Raw genomic sequence first — 25,325 nt, forward strand, 5'->3', positions numbered from 1 at the left:
ACTTTCAACGAACCTAATTCTCAACCCAATAGAAAAGGAGTTACGGGTTAGGCGTCAGAAAATGAAAATAAAAACAGGTGAGGAGGAGCACGCCGAGGAGGTGCTCAGAACGTGTTTTAAAGAGAATGTTTGTTAGGGGGGATAAAAATGGGCCAACAACCCTCTCAATCTTTCTCTAGGACAAAACCAGCGGAGCGGTCCCCAAATCCAGACCAGAAGGATGGAGTCCGGCCGCCCGCTTTTCCCAGACGGCTTCCGGCACCTCCTTCCACAAGGCTGGAAAACACCCGACTTACTCAATTTTATTTAAAATCTCAACACTCGGTCATTTATTTCATTTTTTTTGCAACCAAACAAGTAATAAATATTATTTAGCACTTTTATCTTTTTACAAAAATAAAACAGATGATACACTCTCTGCAAGGGGCAGCGATCGGAGAGGGGATGGATGTTACTTGGCCGACGCTGTGAAGCCCATATTGCAACTCTGCAAGCCGAGGCGGTTAGCGCGGAGGGAGAAAGCACGTGGAAAGAGTCTGTCATTTGTGTTAAGCTGGCAAAAAGAAACCAATATAGAAGAAACCCGGCTTAGACTGGGGAGGGTAGGGGAAGTGGCAGTCACGTGAGCAATCAGCTTAGCAGCACGCACTTACCTCATTATTGATCTATTTACATATCCCAAAGAGAAGAAAGAAAAATAAAACTAAAAAGTCAACAGAACTCCCAAATAACCCAAACTATATTCACAGCAACATCCTTTGAGTTCTGTCAAATCTTCGGGTACCTTAAATGACTGTCCCCAGCCAGGTAGGAAACCAAATCACTTTGTGCTCCGAGAAGGAAAAAAGGGGGAGGGAGGGAAATTCTATTTTAAAATAACTAAAAAAAAAAAAACCAAAAACCACCCGCACCCAAAGTCGACAGTTGTAGGTTATAACCATCCACAAGTGGTTCTATTCTGACTGTCTATAAAGCTTGATCGCACTGTTGAAAAACGAAAGTCGGCAGATTCCTTTGAAAACCACAAACCCAAACCAATCAGAAGCAACAGGGAGGAGCAGTCCGAGACCGCTGTGGGTTTATCCAGATACGGAGACTGGACGCGACCGTAAGTGCTTCTGGTGCCGAATACTAACTCGTAGCCCGAGCCCTGGGCCGGGGACGACCCTTGAGGGCGAGTCCGGACGGCGGCTTCTGGACTGTGGCTCCAGAGTCTCCTACCCGCCCGGAGAGGCGAGGAAGCCCCCAACGCTCCCCTCCTTGCCTTCCTCCTCGGTACTACGAAGTGCTGCCCGGGCCGAGTGAGGCCGAGTTCATAGGGAAAGCAGTTTTTAGAGTCACCTCTCTTCTGGGGTTCTGAGGGGAGGGGTCAGGGGAGGGAGGGTTGAACGACTGGATGCGGGTAGCTGCGCCTTCTTATAAAAGTATGTCCAAGGGAGCAGCGCTGCTGTTTAAAGCCAGAGAGGGTTGAACCAAGTCCCAGAGCAAATGCAACCTCTCACTGCCCATGGTTCAGCGCACGCCTCCGCTGCAGCGGACCCGGGTACTGGAGTCCTCACCTTCGCCCCCCACCCCCCGCTCACGGCACGGCGCTCCTCCTTGGGACTGAGTTCCCAGGCCGCAGCGCCGGCGGGTCCTGGCTCCTCCCCCCCACGCAGCCTCGGGGCTCCCACCCTCCCGGCTCGCCAGAACGCGCCTGCCCCCAGGCCCGCTCACTTGGCGTCCGAGGTGAGGCGCGGCAGGCTGCCCGCGCCCATGGCCGACACGTGGTGGTGCGGCGGGGGCACCTGGCACATGCTGCAGGGGCAGGGCATGCCGCCCCAGTGCTGGAAGCCGCCAGTGCCCCCGCCGCTGCCGCCCCCGCCCCCAAGCGGGGCCGCCGCCGCCGCCGCCGCCGCCGCCGGAGACTTGAGCAGGCCGTGAGGGGGCCGAATGGAGCCGACCGACGACAACCCGGAGCCGGGCAGGGAGGCGCTGGACACCGCGGCGGCGGCCGCAGCGGCGGCGGCGGCCGCGGCGGCCGGAGGCAGGATGGGATGGTGCACGGCCGGGTGGTGCGCCGCGTGCGCCGCGGCCGCCGGATGAGCCGTGGCGGCGGGCAGGGGCGCCGAGTGCGCCAGGCCGCCGCAGGCCGACGGGTGGAAGCCGGCGTGGTGGCCTCCGTAGATCTCGCTCACCAGTCGCTTCATCTCCTCCAGCGAGTTGGTGAGCATGAGGATGTAGTTGCGCGCCAGCAGCAGCGTGGCGATCTTGGAGAGCTTGCGCACCGACGGGCCGTGCGCGTACGGCATGACCTCGCGCAGCCCGTCCATGGCGATGTTGAGGTCGTGCATCCGCTTGCGCTCGCGGCTGTTGATCTTGAGGCGCAGCTGCTGCAGCTCGGGCTCCGTCATCTGTTTCTTGTCCTTCTTGGTGGACGACGCGGCCGCCGACGACGTGGACGAAGAGGTGCTGGACGAGGATGACTTGAAGCCACCGCCGCCGCCGCCGCCGCCCAGCTTGTCCCCCGGGTGCGCGCCCGCCGCGCCCATGGCGCCGCGCAGCTCGGCGTTCAGATCCGGCGGGCAGTCGCTCGGCGTGGACGACGACACGGTGCCCCCCGTGAAGCCGCCGCCCCCGCTGCCCTTGCTCCGGGCCGGCAGGAAAAGGTCATCGGGCTCCGGCGACGACGGCCTGCTAGACACCAGGCTGGCGTCCGAGTCCATGGCCCCGAGGGATCGTCGCAGCCTTCGCGGGGTCCTCCCCTCCCTGGGTCCTCAGAGCTTCCAGGACGCCTACTGCGGAGAGAGGAGAGAAACACGAAAGAGACGGGAGATCGAAACCGAGATCGAGAGGCGCTGAGGTCAGTGAGAGAGAAAAGCTGCTCCCGCCTGCACCGCAGCGCGGGGTCCAGGCGCTGGTGGCCGTTCTCTTCGGGTCCACCTCCTGTTTCTGGTCTTGGCTTGCAGGTAAGCTTAAGTCACCGCTCTTTCCCTCCCTACCGCCTCCCCGCCGCTCTCATCCACAGGTTGTTTAATCCCGGGAGGATGGAGCTCTCCTCTGGGAAGCTGGCATTCTACGGTTTTTATGCCTTCTGCTAGGAATGAGGTCTTCCCTGGTGACTCAAACGGGAAGATCCCCTGGAGAAGGCGATGGTAACCCACTCCAGTATTCTCGCCTGGAAAATGCCACGGACAGAGGAGCTTGGCAGGCTACAGTCCATAGGGTCGCAATGAGTCGGACACGACTGAGCGACTAACACACTAAGAAAGTGTCAAGTGAGGGTTTTTCTTTGGGAAGGGTGGAGATCTAAATAGAGAAGTATTTATTTGGTTCCTCAAACGCATCCACCTTATCGCCATCGACACCGCTCAGCAAACGCACGCTCACAGACCGGCAGCCAGCGCCCGCCACGGAGCCCAGACTCCACGCGCTGCGCCAGGGGCGGGCCGGGGGCTCGCCCAGCTGACTGGGGCTGGGGCGGAAGACCTCTATTGTGGCCCCGATTTCTCGCTTTGAGGCAAAAGGGGTGGTGCGGTGAGCATGGGAAGGGCTAGGGCAGCCAAGCCGCTCGGGAGAACTGGCGGGCAGGGAAGGGGTCTGGATCCACTTTAGCGGAGCTCCCCGGGGCGCAGCCGAAGTGAGGGGCCTCTGTCCCTGGGGTGTAGGCTGGAGTTGCTTGGGGCGGGGGGTTGGGGGAGCGGGGCGGGCGCACTTACTGCGGATGCGGTTAGAGGAGCTCGGTCCCCAAGACTGTGGCAGAGAACCGGAGCCGATGTCGCGTCGGTCTATAATGAGCATCCGCACCTTTCCCCGCTCGGAGGGTTTTTATAGCCGGGTGGCGGCGGCGACGGCGGCGGTGGCCGCGGCGGGGGCGGGGAACAATGTGCGGGTCTTGGAGGGGCCGCCGCGCCAATGAGCTGGGCTGGCCCGGGGTGGGGGTGGGTGGGGGGAGTGGGAAGCTGATGTCATCCGGGCTAATTCCGCTCAATGAAACTCGCCGGGCCGGGCACACGCCTCCTCCCAGCGCTCAGCCAATGGGCGCCCACGGCCGGGAGAGTCTTACCGGGGGGACTGCAGCATGGACCCCGAGAGGGCGAGTGAGAGGCAAAGCCCGAGGAAGAGGGCGGGCTCGCGGGGGAAATGCAGAGCGCCGCGGCTGGGATCGAGGGAGATAGGGGACACTGTCAAATTTCTATTAAAATGCGGGAACGCAGAGTCAGGCTGGAGAAGGAGGTGCGCGGGGGGCGGCGGTGGGGGGCGGGTGCTGTGCGCACGAATTAACCCGGTGCCCAAGGCGTTCGGATCTTGGGTTCGGATCTTCGCAGATAACCCTGGCTACTTGGAAACTGAGCTGGAGTCTCCTCCCTTCCGACACCCGTGTGTGTGTGTGTGTTCGTTCTCGCCACCTGTTTCCACTTCGTGGGTTTCATCAGCACGTGGGCATTTTGAGCCCCAAATGTGCACGATAACCAGGGACGAAACTCCTGCTTTATTTGCACTCGAAGCGCGCCTCTAAGAGGTGGCGGCGGCTGCAGCTCGGCAAGCGGCCAGTAGCGCCCCCAGCTGGGCGCCGAGCCTGGCGAGAAGGAAGGCGGGGAAGGCAAGACGGGACCCTCTACCGGGACGGGGTTTTTAAAGAAATAACCTTCTTCGTAAAGTTGACGATGGCGCAGACACCGGGACGAGGCGTTTGCACTGAGAAACCGCGTTAATGCAGGCGGAGAGTTGAGCCCAGGGTCAGGCATCCTTTCGCAGCATCGGGAACCAGAGGACTGTATTTTCTGCACCATCTTTGTGGCGGTCACCACGCCGTGGCGTAGAGGGGCAAAGCTGGCTTGTCTGCAGAAAGAAGTCTCAATCCGTCTCAATCCTGGGCCAAGACTTCACACCACGGGCCAGACCGCGGGATCCAACCCGTTGGGGCCGAGATCCATGGCGTTTTACCAATCGCAGCCTGGCTCCCAAACCTGGAAATCCTTGACCTCTGAGGAACTAAATCCTATCTGCAGAAGCGCCCAACTGAAGTGGTTCTGTGGTACCGACGCCTCCACCCATTTTACAGATGGGAAAATCGAGGGACTGTGTCTGTAGCAAGCCTACAGGGAAACAAAACAAAACAAAACAAAAAACTCAACCCTTTACTGCGCACCTCTGCCTGAACTGCAGATGGGGGCTCTGGTGGTTACTTTATAGTAGGGGCCCTGTCTCCCTAACCTCGGACATTTTCTCCTAGTTGAATTTCTCACAGCCATACATTTTGAGCACAGAGGTTTGTTTCTTCAAATCCAGGACCCTAGTAGTGCTTTACACTGCAGCCGCAGGGACTCGGCCCCAGCCCTCTCTCCAAGGGGGTGTTATCAGCCTCTTGGTTATCTGCATTATTTGGGACCTTTTAATTTGTATGCACGGTTTAAAACACACAACAACAGACAAACAAATTTGGCTAGTAGTAATTCACCTTCAAGCAGCAAAGTTAGAAATAAACCAACAAAACCTCAGGTTATTGCTCCCAGTTTGGGGGTCCCTTCAGTTTGCTCCAGTCCCTTCTACACCAAAAAGCCAGGCGGGCTCTCCCCCTTGCCCCCAGCTCGTGTCTTCTGGGGCGTTATTTTTCAATCCGCCTGTTTCCCAGCTGGCTCTGCAGCCATCCGTTAAATAGGTATTTAAAACATGAAGAACTGAAGCGTGGAGATGTGCCATCCAACGGTTCCAGAGGATGACCCACAACGGTTCAATTAGGCGAATCTGTCACTTGGAAGAACGCAGGGAGTGGGGATGGGGAACTGGAGATTGCAGAGCTGGGGTATTTGTGTATCATTCCTTTGGGCATCCCGGGCCACCGGTAATGACATTCTTGGGGGGGTGTGCGCTGCGGACCCCCAGCCGGGGCGTGGACCTGTGAGCGCGCCAGTTTGTATCTCACAAACACCAGCAGGCTCAACGAGTGCGCGCCTGGGTCGCAGTCGCTGAGGTTAGTCCAGCCGGTGGCACGTGTCCTGGAGCCCCGGTTCCTTCTTTCGTGGCTTGCCACGGGCGACGGTCCTTGCGCCCGGGTCCGCGCGAGTCCGCGGTTCTTTACACGCTGGCTCCAGAGCCTGGAGTCGGAAGCAGGGGCGAAACTCGAGGGGCCCCTCCTGGCACGGCGCGAGTTTAGAGCCTGGGAAGGCACAGTCCGGAGTCAGGAGAGCTGGCTTATTAGCCAGATTCCCGCGTGGACGCGCGTAAGGATGCTCTGGGCTCCGGTCCCGCGCCACCGACCCGAGGCAGTGGTAGCCGTTCCGGGCCGGTGCAGCGGCGCCTCGCGGTTCTTACTGCGCACTCCCGGAGCTTGGGCTGGCAGGTCAGCGCTGCGGACCCTTTCCCCAACATCCCCATGGAGGATCCCACCCTCCGGTTGCCAGGGAGTTGCTCGGGGGCGGCGGGGGGGTGGGGGGGTAGGTGGGGGCGGTCTGTGTCCTCCGGGTTTCTTTAGCCCTGGGGCTGGTCGGTCGCCAAACTCTCCCGAGTGTGTCTCCGAGTCCTCCCACGCCCTCCAGGAGTAATCAGAAACTAGAGTCGGCCACTGGCGCTTGCCCTCCTGTGGGTCCTAGGGCGTCCCGGCCCTTGTCCAGGTCTTGCGCCTGGCGCCCGGTGTGCGAGTCCCGGGAGTGTCCCCGGCACCGCGGTTCCCACCCGCGCGTGCACAGCCCCTTCCCGCGAAATGGAGTGCTCCTTTGCCGGGGCTAATGGGCCGGGCTCCGGGAGTTCCTGGCTGGCCCAAGCGTCCTGGCGCTGTCGGCCTCCTCCGTCGAAACGGAAGACGTATTTTTTCCCCCTCTCTTTTGTGTTTTGCTCCCACAAAAGACCGGGTGCGTGGAGGGGCCGGCCTTTGCTCAGCCGCCTGGCGGCCCGGGAGGCGCTTGTGCCAAACGGGCCAGGGCGGGCTGGCGCGGGGGCTGCAAAGAAGCAGACCTCCCACGGCTTCCCGGGTTCCTCCCGGGCCTTTCTGGCCTGTTCTCGCCTTGCCCATCTCTCCGAGTTCCTGAGCACATTCAGGCAGCGAATCCGCCCGGCTGCCAAGGAGAGCGGCGCCCTTGCGCCAGGCGGACTGGGGCTGGCGGTGGGAGGCCAGGCTCCCGGAAAGAAAAGAAAAAAGCATTTCAGCCATCGCTCCTGGTCCGGAAACCAGAAGGGATGCGCAACGCCAGCGTTTGGCGCCCAAACGTGAGCGATCAGACCGCTTAGGAGGCAGAACTCTGCAAACAAATCCTGTCTTCCTTGCAAGACTCTGGGCGTCCCTGGTGGCTCAGAGGGTAAAGAATCCCGCCTGCAGGGCAGGAGACCCGGGCTCGACCCTTGGATTGGGAAGATCCCCTGGAGGAGGGTGTGGCAACCCACTCCAGTATTCTTGCCTGGAGAATCCCCATGGACAGAGGAGCCTGGAGGGCTACATCCTCGGGGTCGCAAAGAGCCGGACACGACTGAGCAACTGAGACTCAGCTACCGCAGTCATCCAAGGTCATCTCTGGTGTCCGGCCCCAGCCCCCAGACCCCAGCCCAAGGCCTGACACATGGAGGGGGCTTGGTAAATACTTTGGAACACTTCACATGCAGATATGCAGGTGGGCTGGTGTGAAACCAAGCTGGTAACATTCTTGTATAAGGACGGTGCCTATGTATGTTTTCGGTTTACACAGTAAACCAGGAGGTCTGTAATCTGGATTGCTGGGGATATGGGAGCATTTAGAATAACAGGTGGAAAGACTTCCACCTAATGACCAACTGTGAATGTGAAAGTCGCTCAGTTGTGTCCAACTCTTTGCGACCCCATGGACTATACACTTCATGGAATTCTCCAGGCCAGACTACTGGAGTGGGTAGCCTTTCCCTTCTCCAGGGGATCTTCCCAACCCTGGGATAGAACCCAGGTCTCCTGCATTGCAGGCAGATTCTTTAGCAGTTGAGCCACAAGAGAATGACCACTTAGAGGTGACCTAGAGGAGCCTGGTGGGCTGCAGTCCATAGGGTCGCTAAGAATCGGGCACGACTGAGCGACTTCACTTTCACTTTTCACTTTCATGCATTGGAGAAGGAAATGGCAACCCACTCCAGTGTTCCTGCCTGGAGAATCCCAGGGATGGGGGAGCCTGGTGGGCTGCCGTCTGTGGGGTTGTACAGAGTCGGACACGACTGAAGTGACTTAGCAGCAGCAGCAGCAGCAAGCTGTGCCTAGTGGGTCTTGGGTAGACTTCATCTCATTTAATCTCTCCCTGACCCTAGGAGGGAGGAGTACTTACTCCCATTTTACAGATGGGGAAACTGACCCTCAGAGGGATGTGGGCATTTGTTCAAGGCCCCCTAAGCAGAGGGGCGCGTCCAGGAAGACAGCACGGTGATGGAGACAACGCGGTGCTGGGCATCCATAATTTAGGGATCTGAGGTTGTGGGATCTTGCCTTGTCTGCTCTTGGCCTCGGGTTATGGTTCCTAAAATGGGTTTCTAGAAGCTACCTGTGATCTCTAAGTGTGTGTGTCTGCTGTAAGCTTTGAGGAGGGAGTGGGAAGGTTGGACGATACCTTCCCTTTGTGATTTCTCTCTTCTGCTAATACTGTTTGAGGGACTGTGAGGGTTTGAGAAATGAAGGACCTCTGCCCAGGCCTGGCTCACCCTTGGGTATCAGCTAAAGGCAAACAACAACAAACAAAAAAACTGTCAAACAAAACCCCAAACTAAAAACCCTTTCCTTCCAGTCAGTCCCTACATCTGGGGCACCCCCTCCCCATCAAGTCCGTGACCATCACCTGCTCCTAAGAAGACCTGACATTGATGTCAACACGCCTCCCCAATTTACAGCGGAGTAAAGTTGGAATCTGAACTGAGAGGTGACCTGGAACCAACTTTCACAGGTCTTAGCTTACAAACTGCGATTTCACCCGAGCTCTGCCAGCAGCCCTTCGGCGTTTAGAAGGCACCTTGATCCCATTTTACAAATGAAGAGACTGAAGACTGAAGATCAGGGCAGAGGCTGAGTGCAGCCCTGGGCCCCCAGGTCCCCAGTCCCGGGGGCCTCCGTGGCCCGGTCCTACCCCTCCAGCCACTCTCTCCTGCCATCCTTGAGATACTAGGCATCTCCTTCTCTCCCCACTGAGGTTCATCTGGAAGGTGAGGATGGGCTGAACAGAGAGATTAATCTGGAGAGTGAGTCCCGAGGTGGGGTATGCTCCATGCAGGTACAGAGTGACATGGACAAAACAGACCAGGAAGCCCCTGACCCTGCCTGGGGCCAAGACCTTACAGTGGAGGAGGCAGCGGGGTTTCTGAGCGTGGGAGACACTCTTCTAGGCTACAGGTGACAAGTCTGTAAGGCCAGGTTCTGGAAATGGGACAGAAAGTGCACGCGCTCCCCAGTCTCCCCATGCCTGCATAGCTTGAGTGTGGTCTGGGTGCGGAGCTGCAGGCTGGAGGGTGTGGCGTGCCTCTGAGCTCCAAGTGCAGAGGATACAGGGCCTGAGCCCTGCTCTGAGCACCCACCCGATGGATGGCCTGGCCTGCCTTGTTATCATGGAAGATGTAGCAGCATTGTATCTCCCCACTGCCTTCAGGATCCTCAGGTTGGGAGTTCAAGGCCAACTGCCGGGTAGACTTGGCCTCCACTGGCCGCTCCTCCTTCCCTTCTCACCCTCTCAGGACCTGGAGCACCTGGTGGGCTCTGCTTTCCCCTCATCTTCCCCCACATTCCTGTCCATCTCATCTTGTGCCACCCTTCCAGGCGATCACCCTCTTCTTGAGCCCCTAGAGCACCCAGAGCTCTCTCTCTGCTCCCTGTCAGGGTCCACTCTACTGCAGTGAGGGTCTGGCTTCCTCAAAGCAGGGCAAGTCCCTGCAGGTCCTCACTGTGCCCCAGCTCGCTTTGCACCCCCGGGGACCCAGAGCAAGGGACAGGCCCCAGACGGGCTCAGTAGATCCAAGTCCATGTCGGTGGTAAGACAGTCAGACCCAGAAAATTTCTCTGGAGTTTCCACATACCACAAAAGACAAAAATAACCTAGCATCAGAGGTACAAGATTTTCCCCCTTGTCAAACCGAATTCAAAACTGCCAGATGCGGACAACGTTGGTTCACTCCTTATCACGTGGGGATAGGGTCACAGATTCCCCCCAACCCCCCAAGGCAAACGGGCTATCTCATCAAGTGGAGGGCCCCGGAGGTGGGCTCAGGGGAAGGGAGAGGCGCGCGGGGGGCGAGAGGCCTCGCGGGGGCCAGCATCGCTCCGGGGATCCCTGCAGGGCCCCTCCAGAGGGCAGCGCCCTCCCCCGGCTTCTCCGGAACGCCCAGCAGGCATGGGTCTCCCTAGCCGCGTCCCCCGGCGCGATCCCCGAGCCGTTCTCGGCGGTGGAGCGCACAGAGAAGCGGGGGACTCAGCAAACTGGCTATTGCGGGGGGGGGGGGGGCCGGCCGTCCGCAACCTCCGCGGGGTGGGGACCAGCGGGCGGCGCCCAGGGAGAACCTCGGGGGCGCTCCGCAGCGCGCTCATGGCCTTGGGCTTGGGCTTGAAGGAGGCGGCGGTACAGGAGCTGGGCACGATCTCCTGCGTCTCCCGGTCTTCTTTCCCTTCCAGCTCTCTTCCTCTTCTCTTCTGTGAGTCTCCCTTCCTGTCCTTTATCTTTTTTTCTTATTCCCCTCAAATGCATACAGGGCGCCCGCGCGCGCTTGTACCCACCCACCGACACACACACGTACACATACACGTTATTGAAATGACTTGCCGAGCTGGGAAGAGCCGGAACCATCGGCGCGACTACATGCGCCCACGCCCGCCGGCCTCCCTCCAGATCCTGGTGGACTGGGGCCCGCAGGATCAGCATTGCGAGGAAGCTCGTTAGAAACACCCAGTCGCAGGCGCTTCCGGACCTACTGAGACAGCATCGAAATTAACCAAGGTCCCCACGTGATTCATGGGCATAGTCTTCCGTCTTTTAGGGGCGCAGGTATGCTCATCTCCCTAGGGTCCTTGGGACTTCCAGTTCCAACCACAGATCCTTTCTGGGGCTGAAAAAATGCTGTCTTCTGGAGATTCCAGGGTCTCTCCCCAGCATTTGAATAGTTTTTCTCACTCCCTTGACCATCTGTCAGGCAAAATTCGATAAGCATTAAAAGATTTTTTTTTTAAAAAGGATGCATGCCCAATTGTAAAAAACAAAACAAGACCTTTTAAATCATATAGAAGCAGAAGGCACCATTTGACTAACTCCCCTCCCCCACAAGTCACAGTCGATTTTGGTGAAGTCCTTTCAGGCTGTGTGTAGGCTTTGCAACCTGCTTCTTTCATTTCTTAGTGTCCTGTGGACATCTTTCCACGTCACTGTAGGATCCACCTGACCCCTTTAACAAGTTAAAGCTGCACCAGTCTATCCCCTTTGGATCCTTCCCTCCTTTGCCTGTCCAGCCCTGAAAAGCACGTCAAAGCCAGAAACCCTGAAAACAGTTTTCCTGTATGTGTGCCCTGGTGGTGGGAGGACCATGGGGTCAGGGTTGCTGCCTGGCAAACCCGGAGGCTAGCTCCCTTCCTGGCCCCTGCTGGGCTCCCTGGCAGTTGCTGGATCATCTTGGAGAAGTCCCTTCTGGCAGATATAGTAAGAAAGACTAGGCCCCTTTTTCCCTGCAGTCAGATGTACAGGAAACACTAACCCATACCTCTGCAGCTTCCACTGGCTCAAGGAGAATGATTGAAATGTAAACAGGACACCCATGCCCTGGGACTGAGACCAGGGCAGAAATTCTGTGATTTTTGGAAGATGCAGAAGTTTAAAATATTCGATTTCCTTTTTCTTTCTGCATTTCCAACAGCAGCCCCAAAAGGTCATCCACTTCTGGGTTGACCTTAATGCTAAGTGTAAGCAAAGAGGTTGGTCTGTTTAGGTAGAATTTACAGTCTCCATTGAAAGAAGGAAGAGAGGAGCAGGAAGAAGGGGGTGGGGTGGGGTGGGAATAGAAAGAAACTGTATCATATAAACTGGATTCTCTCTTCTTTTACATGTTTTGAATAGATCAATCAGTTCAGTTCAGTTGCTCAGTCATGTCTGACTCTTTGTGACCCCATGGACTGCAGCACACCAGGCCTCCCTGTCCATAGCCAACTCCTGGAGTTTACTCAAATTCATATCCATTGAGTCTGTGATACCATCCAACCATCTCGTCCTCTGTTGTCCCCTTCTCCTCCCGTCTTCAGTCTTTCCCAGCATCAGGGTCTTTTCCAGTTCTTCACATCAGGTGGCCAAAGATGCTATATAGCACATACTTAAAATAAAACTCAAATATCACAAAGAGTATTTGGTTAAAAGTTAGTCTCGTACAACTGACCTCCCCACAAAGGCAACTAGTGTTCCAGTTCCTTGTGTATTCCAGAAATGCTCTTTGATAGTACAAACTATATATTTAAAGGTCTTTCTCTTTTCTTTTTTGAACCCAAGTGGTAACATACTCTATACACTGCTCTCTATTTTGATTTTTCCCCCCTGAATAGAGAACATTCTCTACCTTATAGCATGCACACACACACTTACAATAATACACCTGCTCCTTAAATGCTTACCAGAGCAGTCAGAGAGGGTAAGAAAATTCTCCTTATTCTCAGTGTGGTCAAGTACCCCTACCTCAAAATGGAGCATCATAGCATTGAATCTGGGCACACAGGATCCTGATGGTATATTTCTGCTTCTCTCAGTCACAGAGAAGCTAGGACACTGTGAACCAAAGATAGCAAGAGATCAAAGGAGTGATCCCTGCCCTGAGCAGTGGTGCTTCTTCACCATGTCCCCAGGATGGTACTTTTAGCCACTGCCTGAAACTTGCTGGGGAGTCCACTTTTTCTTCTTGTACTTGCAAAAGCAATCATTTGTCCTGTCTGAAGGACCATCAACCAGAAAGATACAGGCAGACATACTTTAAAAAATATGTATAAGACCATGAGGTGGCGCAGTGGCAAAGAATCTACCTACCAGTGCACGAGATGTAAGAGATACTGGTTTGTTCTCTGGGTTGGGAAGATCCCCTGGAGTAGGAAATGGCAACCCACTCCAGTATTCTTGCCTGGAAAATTCCATGGACAGAGGAGCCTGGTGGGCTACAGTCCATGAGGCCTCAAAGAGTCTGACTTGACAGCATTCAAGCAACACAACAATTCAACACGTCAAAAATTCTAAGTTCAGTTCAGTTCAGTCACTCAGTCGTGTCCAACTCTTTGCGACCCCATGGACAGCAGCACGCCAGGCCTCCCTGTCCATCACCAACTCCTGGAGCTTACTCAAACTCATGTCCATTGAGTCCGTGATGCAACACATCCATCTCATCCCCTGTCATCCCCTTCTCCTCCTTCCTTCAATCCCAGCATCACGGTCTTTCCCAGTGAGTTAGTTCTATGCATCAGGTGGCCAAAGTATTGGAGTTTCAGCTTCAGCATCAAAATTCTAAAGCATATCTTAAAAAGTTTGCTTCCCTCTTCTGTGGGCTGAGGGCAGCCCCTCAATTCCCTTCCTTAGTCATCATCTCTTCCTTATTCTTCCAGAGGTATTCTATGCAAACTCAAGCATGCACACACACACATTCCCTCTTTCTCTGTTTGCCATTTGTATTAAATGGTAGCATACTACACACTTGGCTCTCTACTTTGCTTTTTTCAGTTACTGTAGTTACTGTCTTGGAGGTCACTTCTTTGCCGGGCATTGACAGCCACTTCTTCGCCGTGCATTGACAGCCACTTCTTCTTAAAATAAAGGAATGCTACTGTTTGCTGCTGTTCAGTCCCTAGGTGGTTCCAACTCTTTGCGACCCCATAGACTGTAGCCCACCAGGCTCCTCTGTCCATGGGATTTCCCAAGCAAGAAAGCTGGCGTGGATTGCCATTTCCTCCTTCAGGGGATCTTCCCAGTCCAAGGACTGAACCCGAGTCTCCTGGATTGGCAGGCAGCTTCTTTACCACTGAGCCATCTGGGAAGCCCAAAAAAGGAATAGGGGTCCTGTAATAGGGCTTCACCATTATTTATTTAACTATTGCCCTGTTGAAAGACAATTTTATAATGTTTGAAGTCTTATCCTATTAAAAACAAGGATGCAAAAAATACCTTGTAGATTATCATGTTCATATATGTAGCATATCATGTGGATAAATCCCTAGAATTAGAATTTTTAGGTCAGCCAGCCTATGCAGTTGTAATTTTGATAGATGTTGCTAAATTGTCACCCATGTGTTGTCCCTATTTATGTCACAATGTAGAAGAGAGTCTGCCTGGCTGATAGCTAACTTAAAGGCTCGGTCTTTATTTTCCTGAATGCAGGGAAAATGTGATCTTTAATTTGGATGTCTGACCTCTGTGACTCTTCAGGATAGAATAATAAAATGCCACTTCCCCCTTCAAAACATCAAGCTACAAATTATAATAGATTTTGACATCTGGTACCATTTTCAGTCCTTTCAAAGATTTGCTAATGACTTTTCCAAGTGGTTGGGTAGAATGTTTCAAGTATGCCAGTGCCTTATTTCTGCTGAGGAATATTTATCTTCAAGCATATAATCCAATAGATACTTACTGGGCTTCTTTCCTGTGCCAGGAGCTGTCCTAGGTACCAGGGGTCCCGCAGTGAAAAAAAAAAGACCGCATCTCTGCTTTGAAACATGGTAACAAATTAATTACTGTCATGATGATTATTATAATCTCTTTGGATTCTCTCAGCAGTCCTGAAGGGTGGTGGTTACAGTAGGATGTATGTGATAAACCTACTGCCCCCAATTCGTATGGCGAACATTGCTAGTTGTTCCCCCAAATCTGTTCCCCCCTCTGTATGGAACTTCTGATTGCCCGCATGGCAGTGCAGAACAAGGGCTACATTTCCCAGCCTCCTTTGTAACCAAGTCCTGGCCAGGAGGATATAGACACAAGTGGTGGGTGTGGTTGCTGGCGGTGTCCCCATTCTCTTCCTGCTGGCTGGAATCTCAACCGGATGGGTCGAGCTGTAAGAACCATCAGGATGGGGACACATATGAAAAAGCTTTAAGAGAGGTGCCTGGGTTCCTGACAGTACAGGGAGGGAATACCAGACCCACCCGGGATCAAGCCTTTGTTTTCCAGATGAGAGCAAAACTCCTTGCTTTGTTGAATCCATTGTTGTGTTGTGTTGGGTTTTCTTGATGTCTGAAGAGGCATCTCTCCACTGCAGACATCTTTGTTCTATCGGTTGAGGCTGACTTTTAATTAACATAGTTGTTGTTGTTGTTGTTGTTCAGTCGTTCAGTCATGTCCAACTCTTTGTGACCCCATGGACTTCAGCACACCGGGCTTCCTTCACCATCTCCTGGAGCTTGCTCAAACTCATGTCCATCAAGTCAGTGATGCCATCCAACCGTCTCATCCTCTGTCATCCCCTTCTCCTTCTGCCTTCAATTTTTCCCGGCACTGGGGTATTTTCTGATGAGTCAACTCTTTGCATCAGGTGGCGAAAGTATTGGAGCTTCAGCACCAGTCCTTTCAGTGAATATTCAGAGTTGATTTTCCTTAGGATTGACGGGGCACAGTCTTAACCAGATAACATTTCACCATGTTATGAGGCCACCCTCCCTTCAGAGGAACTCTGGATGAGCCTGTCTTGGTCCCTCACTGTGTCAGTTAGGAAGCAGTGATGCTGAGCCCAAGGGGGAGGTGGGGACAGGCAGAACCCTGGGCAGAAAGTTGGTGTGAAGTGGGCAGCGTGAGTTTCTAGGAGATGAGCATTCCTGATGAGAGGAGGGCAGGAGACAGCTGGTGGGAAGCCAGCCCTGGCCCTTCATTCGAGGAAGAGCTGTTCCTGGGTCCCCCAGGATAATGTGGGTGTCTGCATTGAGCTCTGCCTAGGTCTGTCTTGGTGAGGCAGGCAGCTGTTCCCAAGGGGCAACCTGGTCCATTAAGCTGCCTTTGGTCCCTAATTGTGACACTGATTCAGGCAGAGCCTGCCACCTGAGCCTCCGTCCTGGGGCTCAGGGCATGGATTTCAGCAGGAGCCAGCAGATCTCCTGATGGTGTGGGGCTTCCTTCCAGGACTATTTTCCAAGAATTAAAGGCTTCTTCCTCATTGAATGACAGTGCCCCCCCCAAATATGTCCACGTGCAAATCCCTGAAAAATGTGAATGTGGCCTTACTTGGAAAAACAAGGTCATTGCAGGATCTTGCGATCATTCTAGATTTTCCATTTGGGCCCTAAATCCAATGAGAAGTGTCCTTATAAGAGCAAGACCGGGGCCGGGGGGTGGGGGGGTGGACACTTGACGTAGAGGAGGAGAAGGCCATGTGAAGACGAGGGCAGAGACCGGAGTGATGCCCCCACAGCCAAAGACCACTGGATGTCACAAGAAGCTGGAAGAGGGAAGCAAGTCTAGTCTAGTTCAGTCCCTCAGTCGTGCCCGACTCTCTGCAACCCCATGAATCATAGCATGCCAGGCCTCCCTGTCCGTCACCATCTCCCGGAGTTCACTCAGACTCACGTCCATCGAGTCCGTGATGCCATCCAGCCATCTCATCCTCGGTCGTCCCCTTCTCCTCCTGCCCCCAATCCCTCCCAGCATCAGAGTCTTTTCCAATGAGTCAACTCTTCGCATGAGGTGGCCAAAGTACTGGAGCTTCAGCTTTAGCATCATTCCTTCCAAAGAAATCCCAGGGCTGATCTCCTTCAGAATGGACTGGTTGGATCTCCTTGCAGTCCAAGGGACTCTCAAGAGTCTTCTCCAACACCACAGTTCAAAAGCATCAATTCTTCGGTGCTCAGCCTTCTTCACAGTCCAACTCTCACATCCATACATGACCACAGGAAAAACCATAGCCTTGACTAGACGGACCTTAGTCGGCAAAGTAATGTCTCTGCTTTTGAATATGCTATCTAGGTTGGTCATAACTTTTCTTCCATGGAGTAAGTGTCTTTTATTTTATTTCTTTATTTTTTATTTTTTAGTAAGTGTCTTTTAATTTCATGGCTTCAGTCACCATCTGCAGTGATTTTGGAGCCCCCCAAAACAAAGTCTGACACTTTCTACTGTTTCCCCATCTATTTCCCATGAAGTGATGGGACCGATGCCATGATCTTCGTTTTCTGAATGTTGAACTTTAAGCCAACTTTTTCGGTCTCCTCTTTTACTTTCATCAAGAGGCTTTTTAGTTCCTCTTCACTTTCTGCCATAAGGGTGGTGTCATCTGCATATCTGAGGTTGTTGGTATTTCTCCCGGCAATCTTGATTCCAGCTTGTGTTTCTTCCAGTCCAGCGTTTCTCATGATGTATTCTGCATATAAGTTAAATAAGCAGGGTGACAATATACAGCCTTGACGTACTCCTTTTCCTATTTGGAACCAGTCTGTTGTTCCATGTTCACTTCTAACTGTTGCTTCCTGACCTGCATACAGATTTCTCAAGAGGCAGGTCAGGTGGTCTGGTATTCCCATCGCTTTCAGAATTTTCCACAGTTTGTTGTGATCCACACAGTCAAAGGCTTTGGCATAGTCAATAAAGCAGTAGATGTTTTTCTGGAACTCTCTTGCTTTTTTGATGATCCAGCGGATGTTGGCAATTTGATCTCTGGTTCCTCTGCCTTTTCTAAAACTAGCTTGAACATCAGGAAGTTCATGCTTCATGTATTGCTGAAGCCTGGTTTGGAGAATTTTGAGCATTACTTTACTAGCATGTGAGATGAGTGCAATTGTGCGGTCGTTTGAGCATTGTTTGGTATTGCCTTTCTTTGGGATTGGAATGAAAACTGACCTTTTCCAGTCCTGTGGCCACTGCTGAGTTTTCCAAATTTGCTGGCATATTGAGTGCAGCACTTTCACAGCATCATCTTTCAGGATTTGAGACAGCTCAACTGGAATTCCATCACCTCCACTAGCTTTGTTTCTAGTGATGCTTTGTAAGGCCCACTTGACTTCACATTCCAAGATGTCTGGCTCTAGATGAGAGAAGCAAGAATTGTTACCAAAGACTCTGAAGGGAGCACGGCCCTGCCACCCCCTTGGTCTCAGACCTGGGACCTCCAGAGCTGTGACAGAATCGATGTCTGATGTTTTAAGCCACCAAGTCTGTTGTTTACAGCAGCCGCAGGAAAGGCTTCCAAACTGGACTCAGCTATTGGCTTGGAGGTGAGACCTTGGTGGGAGTCAGTGTAGAACGTCAGGAGGCGGGGTGAGCTTTCTGAGGACCAGAGCCCTCCACGAGGGGAGATCTACACACTGGAGAGGCTGGGGAGGGAGGGCTTCAGGGATGGGCTCTGCAGAGGCTTTCTTGTCCCTGCCCCGTGTATCTCTGTCTCAGGGGCTAGGATCCAGCCTCCAATTTCCAGAGGACCATGCCTGCTGGAGTCTAGAGGTGCCGTTGTTGCCCCTCCCCCTGTGAGAGCATCCCAGGAGGTACTCGTAAAGAACCTACCTGCCAATGTAGGAGACACAAGAAACACAGGTTCGATCCCTGGGTTGGGAAGTTCCCCTGGAGGAGGGCATGGCAGCCCACTCCAGTATTCTTGTCTGGAGAATCCCATAGACAGAGGAGCCTGACAAGCAGGCTATGGTCCATAGCGTCCCAAAGAATCGGACACGAGAGAAGCGACTGATAATGCAGGTACTCCACCATCCGCCCACCACCCGCCCCCCCCCACGCCCCAGGTCTGGAGAAGCAGCCACAGTGAGGCTCCATCTGCCTGGCAAAGCCTGGGGCAGGGGGGCTGAAACGTGGATGGAGAAGGGGAGGGTCTTATGTCTCCATTATCTCCCAAGGAAGGGTAGTCAACCACAGTTTTCTAAATCACAGGATTAGGATAAAGATCCTGAAATCCACTATAGAACAGAAGACCATGTTTTGATTTCAAATTGGGTCTCTCTGTTCCCTGACAAGGGCTAAACCATGACCTACCACCCCATTCAAGACCCCTGTGCCCTCCAGGATTTCTGTGGCCTGTTAACTGTTGCATGTGGCACCGAGGAGGGTGTCCTCACCCCAAAACCCAGCTGACCGTCCGGCTGACTTGTCAGTCTGTAAAAAGGAAATCAGTGTAAGAGAGTCCACATGCGAGGTCATGGGATGGCAAGCAGAGAAACGTGGCAGGAGAGAAGAGACATCAAGCAGGACACAGAGAGTGTCCACGGAGGCTTCCCTGAGTTCCATGGTGACACCAGTTTCCTCAGAACAATGCATGGATTATTGCTTTTCTGATAACAGAAGTAAGACATGGACCTTGTTAGAAAAATCTGGAAAATAAGGGTGTCATAACTGTAGAAAACTTGGAGAATTCAGGGTTTTATTGTAGTCGAGTAAGAGGTGACAAAGGCTTCACTGGTGGCTCAGAATGTATAGAATCTGCCTGCAGGAGGCCTGCATTCAATCCCTAAGTCAGGAAGATCCCCTGGAGAAGGGAATGGTCACCTACTCCAGTGTTCTTGCCTGGAGAATCCCATGCACAGAGGAGCCTGGTGGGCTACAGTCCACGGGGTTGCAGAGAGTCGGACGTGACTGAGTGACTAACTATGCTATACACTATGACAGGTGACAAGACCCTGTTAGGGGCTGAATTACCCCCCATTCCTGTGTTGAACTCAAACCCCATTCTAACTCAAAATGTCACTGCATTTGGACATAGGGTCTTTAAAGAGGTCATTAGGGTGTCCTTATAAGAAGAAGGGATCAGGACATGGACACACAGAGGAAAAAGCAGGTGAAGACACACAGAGAGGACAGCCACCTACAAGCCAAGGAGACAGGCCCTCAGAAGACCCCGACCCCGGGATGTCCCTGGCGATCCAGTAGGTAAGAATCTTCCTTCCAGTGCAGAGGATGCAGGTTGGATCCCTGGTCAGGGAACTGGGATCCCACATTCCTTGGGGCGACTGAGCCAACACACCGCAGTGAAAAGATTCCATGTGCAGAAGCTAAGACCTGACACAGCCAAAAATAAAATAGATAAGTGAATGGATTTTTTTTTAAGTGGAAAAAAAATACACCAACCTTGCTTGCATCTTGGTCTTGAACTTCCAGCTTCCAGATCTGTGAGACAATGACTTTCTATTGTTTAAGTCACCCACTGGGTGGTATTTGTAATGCAAACTCTAGCAAACTAATAGTATGGGTGCTGTGGCAGGGATGTGGAGAAGGGGCGATGGAGGAAGATGTTCCCAGGTGGTAAGACTGGCCAGCCTTATCGACAGTAGGGGTGTGAGAAGTTTAGGATCTTAACAGCTTTCTAAGCTTGGGTTGCACAGAGTCTGACATGACTGAAGTGACTTAGCCACAGCAGCAAGCTTGGGTAGCTTGGTGGACGGGCTGTCATTCCAGGTCATCGATTGAGAAGGAGAGTCCATGGGAGAGGAACAGGTGTTTTGGCTGAGTTGAGTTGGAGGTGCAAGAGGGACCCCCAGGGAGGATGACTGGAGCCAGAGGGGGATGTTGTCCAGGGGATCGGGCAAGAGGGCTGGAGGGGAACCAAGAGCACGTTGGAGTGAGTGGAAATCATCCTGTGAGTAGAGGAGGTTGTCCAGGCCCAGACTGGCTGATGGAGGAGTAGAGGAGGTGGTCCAGGCCCAGACTGGGATGGAGGACAGCCCCTGGGGAGGCCGACACTGATTTTCATCTTTGAAGATGGGCCCCTCATTTACTGAGCAGATGGTCTGCACTGCAGCTGCTCATCTTTATTATGTTGGTTCCAAAATATTGTCTGCTTCCCCCAACTTCTCTTTCAACCCATTGCTCAGAAAATTCCCGAGATAGACACAGACTACTCCCCAAATGCTAAATAGGTCAAATTAGGGGAAACGCTGTCTCTTTAACCTGCCCCTGTAATTATTATTATTTGGTACTCGGCTTAGCCTGCCGGTTTCCAAGGGCCATAAGTGTGGGGCTGGGTGGGCAAACAACGGGCTATTTTGCTTTGAGTGATAAATGTCCTTACCTCTTTGTACTTTGTGGGCCTCCTTCCTTTAGAGATCTCTTCGTTTGAAAAATGTGTATCATTTTCATTTGAAAAATGTGCATATGTTGGAGAAGCGTGGGAGTGGAAAAAGCTCTCTTCTAAGAACAGTGTTATTCCTGTGATGATGCTGATTCTATGAATGGTTGCAACAAGTGTATATTACAGCAGACCAAAAAGGTCCCCAGCCTTTTTGGCACCAGGGACCCGTTTCATGGAAGACAGTCTTTGCATGGATGGTGAGCCGGGGGGATGGTTTTGGGATGATTTAAAGGCATTATATGTATTGAGTTTGCTGAGCAGGAGGCGGGGCTCAGGCAATAATGTGAGCTATGGGGAGCGGCTGTAAATACTGACGAAGCTTCGCTCGCTTGCCCTGCTCTCACCTCCAGCTGTGTGGCCCAGTTCCTAATATGCAGAGGCCCAGGGCTTGGGGACCCTTGTATTATAGGATTACTACACATCAGGCACTATATTGTTTTTAGGATATACCACTTGCCACTAGAAATGTGGTTCTGTAACTATGGAGGATGCAAAAATTTAAGTTAGGTTTCCATTTGAAAGTATAGGCTCTGGATTCAGGTTTGCCTGGGTTAGAATTCTGATTTGCTCACTGATTAAACTAGAGCCTTCCTAAGCACAGTCCATGGGCTCGCAGAGTCGGACGCGACTGAGCGACTGAGCACAGGCAAGCTGTTTAACCTTTCTGTGAGACATCATCTGTAGTCCACCTTCCTTACAAGTTTATTGCGGGAGTCAAGTTTAACAATGTGTGGGAAGCATTTAGAGCAGGGACTGGATATAGTAATAGCTCAATAAATGTTGGCTGTAAGTGGCCCCTATATATGAGGATGCCAAGATTTTTTTATACACCTCAAAATTATTTTTGAAGTCCCTACAAAAAAATCTTTATAATCCAAAGCCAATATGATTATCACTGGACCTCAGTGTTTCATCTAAACCCATAGGTTCTATATTTGTCTGATGTTCTACAATAGATCTGTACCAACTGCCTCTCCTGTGCTTTAAAAAAAAATTTTTTTATAGGAGTATGGAGAAGGCAATGGCACCCCACTCCAGTACTCTTGCCTGGAAAATCCCATGGGCGGAGGAGCCTGGTAGGCTGCAGTCCATGGGGTCGCTAAGAGTCGGACACGACTGAGTGACTTCACTTTGACTTTTCACTTTCATGCATTGGAGAAGGAAATGGCAACCCACTTCAGTGTTCTTGCCTGGAGAATCCCAGGGACAGGGGAGCCTGGTGGGCTGCCGTCTCTGGGGTCACACAGGGTCGGACACGACTGAAGCGACTCAGCAGCAGCAGCAGCAGCAGCAGCATAGTTGCTTTACAATGTTGTGCTAGTCTCTGCTGTACAGCAGAATGAATCAGTCGCATGTATATGTATATATATATCCACTCTTTTTTGGATTTCCTTCCCATTTAGGTTGCCAAAGAGCATTAAGTAGAGTTCCCTGTGCTATAAAGACACAGTAGGTTCTCGTTAGTTATCTATTTTGTATCAATAGTATACATATGTCAATCCCAATCTCCCATCATGGCAAGTAGATGGGGAAACAATGGAAACAGTGAGAGACTTTATTTTGGGGAGCTCCAAAATCACTGCAGATGGTGACTGCAGCCATGAAGTTAAAAGACACTTGCTCCTTGGAAGAAAAGCTATGATCAACCTAGACAGCGTATTAAAAAGCGGAGACATCACTTTGCCAACAAAGGTCCGTCTAGTCAAGGCTATGGTTTTTCCAGTCGTCATGTATGGATGTGAGAGTTGTACTATAAAGAAAGCTGAGCACTGAAGAATTGATGGTTTTGAACTGTGGTGTTGGAGGAGACTCTTGCAAGTCCCTTGGACTGCAAGGAGATCCAACCAGTGCATCCTAAAGGAGATCAGTCCTGGGTGTTCATTGGAAGGACTGATGCTGAGGCTGAAGCTTCAACACTTTGGCCACCTGATGTGAAGAACTGACTCATTGGAAAAGACCCTGATGCTGGGAAAGACAAGGTGGGAGGAGAAAGATTCACAGAGACTGGAGTGGTTGGATGGCATCACCGACTCAATGGGCATGAGTTTGAGCAGGCTCTGGGAGTTGGCGATGGACAGTGAAGCCCGGCGTGCTGCAGTCCATGGGGCTGCAGAAAGTCAGACATGACTGAGCAACTGAACTGAACAGACTGAATCCCAATCTCCCAATCTCTCCTCTACCCTTACTGCCCATACATTTGATCTCTACATCTGTGTCTCTTCTCTGATGCTTGTCCATGTGAATTTACCAGCTCCTCTCTCTCCATTAAGGCCAGATCAACGACCCTCCTGCTTCTGTTTGAGAAATTTCCTCCTTTGAGAAAAGAACACACCTATGCCATCTCTTAAGCACAACACGTTTGGGATTCCTGCAAGTTTCTGTAATGTGTTTCCCTATCGGGCCCGTCACCATTATCCCACTGTTAAAGTACTCAGTTCCACTTTTAAAAGTTTCTTAAAATCCTTCACCAAACAGAAGATGCCAGGAACTCTCCTGCTTGACATTTTAAGAGTGAAAAATAAGGAAGCCAAGAGAGATGTGGAGGGAGGCTAATTGAGAAGCCTGGCATGATCGCTGCTGTAATAATGTGTTGCCAGTGTGGTGTTTGTGGGGGAAGGGCGACGGGGGAGCCAGAGGGCAGGCTATACGGCCCTGCTCCTCCAGCCCTTGCATTAATGGAGTGACAGCTGAACTAAGTGTTCAGATTGAACGCATCAAAGACTGGAGTCTTTGAGAGACCATTCCTTCTTGTCCAGGATGTCAAAGGTGGCCGCAGATATATCCAGCGCTCCCTGGGTGGCATTGTTCAGGACTCTGGCCCCAGCAGATGGCCCCCAAATGTACCCCAGCCTGGTTGAGCAGGGACCACATGGGATGGTATAGTCTTCTCATTAGCAAACAGAAAAAAAAAAAAAACAGGCAAGGATGAGAAAGGAGAGAGATGAAAAGAGTGCACAAAGACATTTACATATTTACATTGTCTCGATCTCCCATTTCAAATTCTCCTTTAGCTGGAGTGTCAGTGGGCTTGCTTTTCTCCTTCTGTTTGTGTGTTTACTTGTGCTAAATAGATTATGGTAATCAGGCACATAAATGCATGCAACTGTTATTACCGCATTTTAATCACAGAGTTTTTCACTGGAAGCCTTCATTAGAATTCTCGTAATCTTACTTGTTAGTGTAACAAACAGTAATAAATGCCAAGAAGCTTGGATTAAGGCAGAGGCATCCAGACTTTAAAAGAGGAATATGGAAATGTCGTCGAATCTCTGCATTACTTATTGAAATGTCACATCAACAGTTCGGGACTTTAAATATCTTACTCATTATAAGGATAGGGAACCAGGCAACCTGAAGACAATAATGGTGTTTTTCTACTGAGGGCTATAAACATATGCCTTCCACAGAGTCCTCCAAACTCTCCTGCAATAACTGGTTGGTCTGATACACAATCCTGGCTCTAGTTTATTACTGTTAAAATTGGAGACACTTATTATTAAATAATTTCATTTATTTTACGGTTAGTGGTATGTCCAAACATGAACATGTCAAAACTTCCTAATTCTCATTATCCTTCAAATTTATACTGTTGTTTGGCAAACTGGTAGGAAAAGTGGCAGGGTTCCTTGTTTTTTTTTTTTTTTTTTTTCCTAGTAAGGAGTACCAGAGTCATGTGCTTGAGAATAAACCACTCTTTCTGGAAAGAGTTTTGCAAACAGGTCTAAGCATCAGGACACAGTAGAGGACCATTCCAATTTTGCTGAAGCCCAGAATTTAAATCTGAAGATATCCGTTCTGGGGGAAACTCCCCACTTCATTTATCTGCTGCTGTGTGACAGGGTACCCCGAGACTTAGTGACTTCCACAATAACAGTGTGGCAGTTCTCATGAGCCTGTGGGCTCGCCAGGCAGTTCTTCTGCTTAGCCTGGTGCTGGCTGAGATGCAGGGTTAGCTAGAAGGTCCACCATGGATGCTCAGCTGGAGCTGTTTGACCCAGGCCTCCGTTCTGCTCTGCTCGAGCATCCCCACCTGGCGGCCTTGGCTTCCTCACAACATGGCAGCTTGGTTCAAGAAGAAAGATTCATTTGCAGAGATGTGGATGGACCTGGAGACCGTCATACAGAGTGAAGTAAGTCAGAAACAGAAAAACTAATATGGTATATTAACACATATATGTGGAATCTAGAAAAATGGTACAGATGAACCTATGTGCAAAGCAGAAGTGGAGACGGAGGTAGAGAATAAATGTGTGGACACAGGAGGGGGGGCAGGGGGCAGGGAGAGGAGAGGGGAAGGGGAGGTGAGAGAAATTGGGATTAACATATGCACGCTATAGGTACTATGTATAAAATCAATA

General features: G+C 52.0%; 1 protein-coding gene across 1 annotated transcript; it reads right to left on the reverse strand.

The window, feature by feature from the left end:
- Positions 1-306: 306 nt before the first annotated feature.
- On the reverse strand, positions 307-2,705 carry OLIG2 (oligodendrocyte transcription factor 2). The gene has a single exon (XM_069549250.1). It carries the CDS (start codon positions 2,703-2,705, stop codon positions 1,713-1,715), a length of 993 nt encoding a protein of 330 aa, XP_069405351.1. The 3' UTR covers positions 307-1,712.
- Positions 2,706-25,325: the final 22,620 nt, after the last annotated feature.

The sequence above is a fragment of the Ovis canadensis genome, chromosome 1 (genome assembly GCF_042477335.2).
Source record: "Ovis canadensis isolate MfBH-ARS-UI-01 breed Bighorn chromosome 1, ARS-UI_OviCan_v2, whole genome shotgun sequence".
Lineage (NCBI taxonomy): Eukaryota > Metazoa > Chordata > Mammalia > Artiodactyla > Bovidae > Ovis > Ovis canadensis.

Coding starts and splice junctions, on each gene's coding strand:
- OLIG2 (XM_069549250.1), bottom strand. CDS start 2,705: ATGGACTCGGACGCCAGCCTGGTGTCTAGCAGGCCGTCGTCGCCGGAG.